Source organism: Salvia miltiorrhiza, chromosome 5 (assembly GCF_028751815.1).
Source record: "Salvia miltiorrhiza cultivar Shanhuang (shh) chromosome 5, IMPLAD_Smil_shh, whole genome shotgun sequence".
In the NCBI taxonomy this organism is placed as follows: domain Eukaryota; kingdom Viridiplantae; phylum Streptophyta; class Magnoliopsida; order Lamiales; family Lamiaceae; genus Salvia; species Salvia miltiorrhiza.
The window spans coordinates 53188636-53194981 of NC_080391.1; the positions used below are offsets into that span (position 1 = coordinate 53188636).

The following is a 6346-nucleotide window of genomic DNA, read 5'->3' on the forward strand; positions in this document are numbered from 1 at the left end:
GTATATATAATTAATTTATTTATAAAATTTATATATTTAAATTAATTAAGAAACTTAATTTAGTGTCAGTCGATATATTTTCAATTTTAATTTTGATAATCTATGTAGATATTCACATAATTCTTTATTTGAAGGTAATTAATGTAGATATAAAATTAGCACACATCTTACAAGTGTAGATATTTGCATACGTGTGGGTGCATATATTAAAATGTGGTAGTGAAACTAGACGTATTTGATTTTAATATAATTTGTGTAACTAAATTAATTTATTTTACTATATAATGTTAGAATTTAGAATTTGATTTTATCTATACAATAGCATAATAATAGTAAATTATTTTCCCATCTACCCCAACTATAAATTTTATTTTATTTTTTGGGTTGGAAAATCACTTATTATTTTGATTGGAAAGTTTAATTATTTGTTGGCCGAATTTGATCGAATTAATTTATCTATTTAATGACGCAAAATATTTAAAATGTTATAACCCTTACTCATCTATTTTAGGATAATTTTTGCTAGGCTGTATTTTTTTTATTTTCTCAAAATAAAATATTTAAAATTAAATTATATATTCATTAAATATAAAAATAGTTGAAATAGATTGAGTATATTATCACACACTCTCTCTCTCTCTCTCTCTCTCTCACACTGTTCGCTAATATTTTTCACCACGCCGCAAGTATACGGGTAGTTGTAATATATGGAAGCAAGGTCGTATCCCACAAGGATTAGTAGTTCAATCTAGTGATTATCCTAATTCATTATGCTAGAGCTATTTAGACTAAACAAGGAGGTGAGTGGTTTGATTAACTAACAAATTCAAAGACAAAATAAGAACAATCAAACAAAGTGGATTAATTAAGTGATGAAGGTGGTTTAGGGATTAGGCATCGATGGATTAGCAATGGACTTCAAATAAGCTCAATATTAGTCTTGATATTCCTATTTATCTAGAGTGATCTCCCCACTAGTTCTAGCCCCCTCCCGGACGACTAAAACGGTAGATTACGGGTCATAGTTGCTGTCCCCGGTCAACTTCTAACCTATAACTCCCAAAAGCACAAAGGATCGGTAAACTCTCACCCAACTCTCAACCTCCCGGTTTATTGAGTCAATATGTTTCAAGCTCCTAATCTATTATGATTATCCTCTCCCAATTCAAATCACAAATTAGAAATGCATAGAAAGTGGCCAACAATCCATACAAGAATTAAAGCTAGGGCTTGAAAAGATAATAACAAGGAAATAATCAAGACATATATTAAGCATAATAATCAATCCATCACATAATCAACTAGCCTAATCCCCAAACCAATGGGGGATTTATTCAAACATGTTCACAAACAACAAACCTAAATCAAAGAAATACATAAATGAAAGAGAGAGTAAGAAGTGACAAATCCTATTAATAAGCTTTCTTCAATCTTCTCTCCTCTTCAATGCATTCAATCTTGGTAAAAAGATGTGGTAATGGAGGCTAGGGTTTGGTGTGGAGGAATTGGGGAAGATGGAAATGGGTGTGTATGAGGTTGGGGAAGATGAATAATGTGAGGGAAAGGGGAAAAATGGGGGTTAAGGGCTGAAAAACGCGACTGGGGCCCACTTGGGGATGCTCCGCTCTTTTCCCGCGGTCACGGCCCGCGTCCGCGGCCTTCAAACGTGGGGGATGCTCAGGGGACCCGCGGTCCCACCCCGCGGCCGCGGGTGGTGACCGCGGGTGTCTCCTGAGTCGGGAACAGCTGACCCGCGGTCTTACCCCGCGGCCGCGGGTGGTGACCGCGGGGTACTGGGCGTTTTGCACAGTCCGCTCGTTTTGCTCCGTTCTCCCTCGTCCGGACTCGGATTTGGTCGCCGTTTGCGCTCACGGATTCCTCTCGAGACGTACTTCAATATCATATCTTCAAAATCCTCCAATTAATCCTTGATGTTTCCTGAAATTACTCCAAAACTACACAAAGATATCAAATCTTCATAAAACTAAATATTCGGGCACAAACAAGCATTCACAAGCAAAACATGAAGGGAAATGACAACAAAACATGTGGAATTGAGGTACGAAAACCATGTTTGTCAACCCCCCCAAACTTAAAGTGTTGTTTGTCCCCAAACGACGAAGAGAAGAGAAATAAAAGTAAACAAACATGTAAGCATGAATTGGTGTCATTTCAAGGGCTTCAACAATTTTAAAAATCTTTCAAAAGTGTATCACAAGTAGAAATGCATTCCAAGAAATCACAAGTGATGAAGAGTTCAATATTATGGCCTCCAAGCTTGAATCCTCACAAATGTGTATGTTTCAATGATGCACTCAACTCTCAAGTGTTTAGATTGGGCGTGTTTGCACTCAAATTGAAACAATGTATGCAATCTACCATAAGCTTGCCATTTATCCTAACTCTCTATACTTCAATGTGTTATAAATAATGATCAACAAGGGCTTTTCTTTAGGTTGCAATGAGGGCTCTTTGGTGAGGTGAGGTGTTTATAGGTAAAGTGACTCATATATAATTCCCAAATTGAATAAGTCATACTCACCATTGTTCTTTTCAAATCAATCAATAACCAATATCCCCACATTTCTTCTTTTTCACCCTATGAATACTTATCAAGATCATGATTCAAAAGGCAAATCACTCCCCTTTATACTTCCTTTATTCAACATTTCTTTTTGCTTTTCTTTTTCTTTTCTTTTGGAGCTCATAGGGGACTAGTGATTTTCACTCAATCAAAGTTAGACAAGTAATTTCAATCATTTTCCATACATTTTCATCAAAGTAACCACTAACAATCTAAGTTCTACCCATCATTGGTTAATTCAAAGAAAGGCTATAAGACACAAAGAGGGTAAACTAGGATCGCATGAGAATTTGGACACAATTTAAGTCAAGTGGCTAACAAGGATGGCCTTAAATCACTTCAATATTAACAACACATCTACTTTTATTTTCAAGAGAGGACTCATGGCAAGTTCTAGAGATCAACACACATGCTCAAATGATTTACACTCAAGAACAAAATGAGATTGTAAATGTATGACAATCAAATGCTCAATTCTCACAAGCTCATTTTCTTTTTCAAGTTCTTGGAGGTACTAGAGATCAACACACATGCTCAAATGATTTACACTCAAGAACAAAATGAGATTGTAAATGTATGACAATCAAATGCTCAATTCTCACAAGCTCATTTTCTTTTTCAAGTTCTTGGAGGTATAACATTTAGCTCACTTGTCACAAGTTCAAACTTTTCATGCATAATCCACAAGTGATACACACAATTTTTCCAAGAAACGATTCATATCATAAGCCCAATGACATTCAATCAACATCACAAAGTTTGATACAATTATCCCAAGCAAAACAAAAACAAAAATATCAACCCAACTAACTCTCAAGCTTTCATTTATTCAACAATAACAAAAACAAGACAACAATACTAAAACAAACAAAAACAAGTAAAGCTTAAGATAGATGAGACAACTAATCCATCTCTCCCCTCCCCCCAAACTTATTTCACACAAAGTGAAAATGAGTTTGGAAGAAAAGAGAAGGAGAAGTTGTCTCGGACTCACAAAAAAAACTAACATATAAAAAAAAATAAACCATACAAAAATTAAAGGGTACCTTGTTGGGGTGCCTCCCAACTAGCGCTTAGTTTAACGTCATGAGCTAGACGTCTCCATGATGGTGTTATGGCTCGGGGGTGGTTCCAACGAACACTTCAACTTTTGGTTTCAAGGGCAAAAATGCCTTGATTCTTTCCTTCTCAACCACAAAGGTTCTTTCATCCTTCTTTCTCAATTCAATTGCTCCATTGTTGAAAACCTTGTTGATTTTGAAAGGACCCGTCCATTTTGATCTTGGCTTTTCCGGAGGTAGTGATTGACGGAAGGTGAGGAGAAGGACTTCATCATCGGGTGCAAACTCCCGTTTGTGCATCATCTCGTCATTAGCACTTGTTGTCCTCTCTTTGTAGAGGCTTGACTTCTCAAATGCGTGATACTCATCTAACTCTTTGAGTTGGAGTACACGGTCTTGCCCCATTGGATGTATCTCATTCTCACCAAAGAATGCATACTTCAAGTGTGTGGGGAGAAGCTTCAACTCCAAGCCTTGGGCTTCCTCCTCTTTCCTTTCTCCCTTCAATTTTTCTTTCATGTTGATGCAAGGTTCAATCACTTGCATCAATTTGCATTCCTCCACTCTCATTCTTTCTTCCCCATCTTTGTGCTTGGGAGCTTTGTGGATTGAGAAGGTAACACTCTCATCATTCACTCTCAATGTGAGCTTGCCCTTTGCAACATCAATTAGGGCCCTCCCCGTTGCCAAGAATGGACGTCCAAGGATCAAAGGTACATCCTTGTCCTCAACCATATCCAACACCACAAAATCCACCAGAAAAATGAATTTGTCAACCCTCACCAAGACATCCTCCACTATCCCTTTTGGATATGAAACGGAACGGTCCGCCATTTGCAAAGCAATCGTGGTTGGCTTAATAGTTCCTATTTCAAGCTTGTTGAAGATGGAGAGAGGCATCAAATTTATGCTTGCTCCCAAATCACACAAGGCCTTTCCAAAACGACCATTTCCAACATCACATGGGATAGTAAAGCTCCCGGGATCCTTGATCTTGATGGGTAGCTTCTTTTGAAGAATGGCACAACATTCTTCGGTGAGGTTGACCGTCTCAAATTCTTCTAATTTCTTCTTCTTGGATAGAACTTCCTTGAGAAATTTTGCATACTTGGGCATTTGTTGCAAAGCTTCAACAAGGGGGATGTTGATGTGTACCTTCCGAAAGATCTCAAGGAATTTAGAGAACTCACTCTCCACATTTTTCTTTTGAAGTCTTTGAGGGAATGGAATTGGTGGGCAATAAGGTGGTGGTGCCTTGTACACATCTTTCTCATTCTCCTTATCGCCTTGCATTTTTGAGGAAATGTTCTCATCATTGTTCTTGACTTCCGGAGGTATCTTGGACTCTTCAAGTATCTTCCCACTTCTTATAGTGATAGCCTTGCAATGTTCTTTTGGATTCACAACGGTGTTACTCGGAAATTGCCCCTTTTGATGTTGGTTGCTTAAGGATTCGGCAATTTGTCCCACTTTCATCTCAAGCATTTTCAATTGGGTTGCTTGAGCCTCTAACCTTTCATCGGTTCTCGTCATGTGGGCTTGAGTGGCCGTTATGAATTTCATTAAGATCTCTTCAAGGTTGAGCTTCTTCTCTTCCTTGATCATGCCATCACTCACCGCAAATCCGGGCGGTGGTTGCAAGAAGTTATTGGGATTACCATAGGAAAGATTCGGGTGACGATTTGCTTGAAACCCTTGATTGTATTGCCCTTGTCCTTGATAGCCACCTTGTTGTTGGGGCCGGAAGTTCCCATAGCCTCGGTTGTTGTTGTTGTTGATGTAGTTCACATCCTCAAAGCTAGTTTGTTCTTCAACCACGGGTTCTACTCTTGATATTGACATAGCATCAATCTTGCTATTCATAGCGGTCAATTGAGCCGTCAAAAGAGCTATTGGATCCGAGCTTGTTGTAGCCGCCACCTTCTTCAAAATAGTCCTCTCCCCCGGAAATTGGTAGCTATTTGCGGCTAAATTTTCAATGATGTGGGCGGCCTCCTCGTGGCTCTTCTCCAACAATGCTCCATTGGCCGATGCATTCATGTCTCTTTGCATCTCACCACTACACCCGGTATAGAATGAGCAAATAATGGTGTTTTGATCCAAACCATGGTTGGGACACTTCCTTATCATCTCTTTGAATCTCTCCCAAGCTTCATAGAAGGTCTCTCCATCGAATTGATGAAATTGGACAATGTCCTTCTTCATCTTCATTGTCTTACTTGGAGGGAAAAACTTGATAAGGAACTTTTGAGCCATTTTCTCCCATGTAGTGATGGAACCAATCTCCAAAGATTGATACCACGTCTTGGCTATGCCCCTTAGTGAGAAGGGAAAGAGTCGGAGTCGAATGGCATCCTCCGGGACTCCATTTATCTTGATAGTATCGCATATCTCCAAGAAATTGCCGAGATGTCCATTCGGGTCATCTTGAGAAAGACCGGCAAATTGATTTTGTTGCACCATGTTGATGAGACTCGCCTTGAGTTCAAAATTGTTGGCATTGATTCTTGGGGCATGCACTCCCCCTTGTTGGACCACGGGTTGGAACATATTGCTAATAGGTGGTGGTGGTGGTGCATTCCTTCGAGCCTCTTGCTCATTGATACGCCCTTGCATAGCCTCCAATTGTCTTTGGAGTTGGAGGATCAATTCTTGATTTTCCATCATGTTTCCCTCCATTTCTTTCTCTCTTCTTGCTCTT

The 6346-nt window shown here is 39.0% G+C and overlaps 1 protein-coding gene and 1 non-coding gene across 2 annotated transcripts; one reads left to right on the forward strand and one right to left on the reverse strand.

Annotated features, from left to right (window-relative positions):
* Positions 1-3147: 3147 nt before the first annotated feature.
* Positions 3148-5867, reverse strand: LOC131024906 (uncharacterized). Its single transcript, XM_057954458.1, has one exon. It carries the CDS (start codon positions 5854-5856, stop codon positions 3697-3699), a length of 2160 nt encoding a protein of 719 aa, XP_057810441.1. The 5' UTR covers positions 5857-5867; the 3' UTR covers positions 3148-3696.
* Positions 5747-5853, forward strand: LOC130987305 (small nucleolar RNA R71). The gene has a single exon (XR_009089693.1). It is a non-coding gene; the product is annotated as a small nucleolar RNA R71 (small nucleolar RNA).
* Positions 5868-6346: the final 479 nt, after the last annotated feature.

Coding starts and splice junctions, on each gene's coding strand:
- LOC131024906 (XM_057954458.1), bottom strand. CDS start 5,856: ATGAAGATGAAGAAGGACATTGTCCAATTTCATCAATTCGATGGAGAG.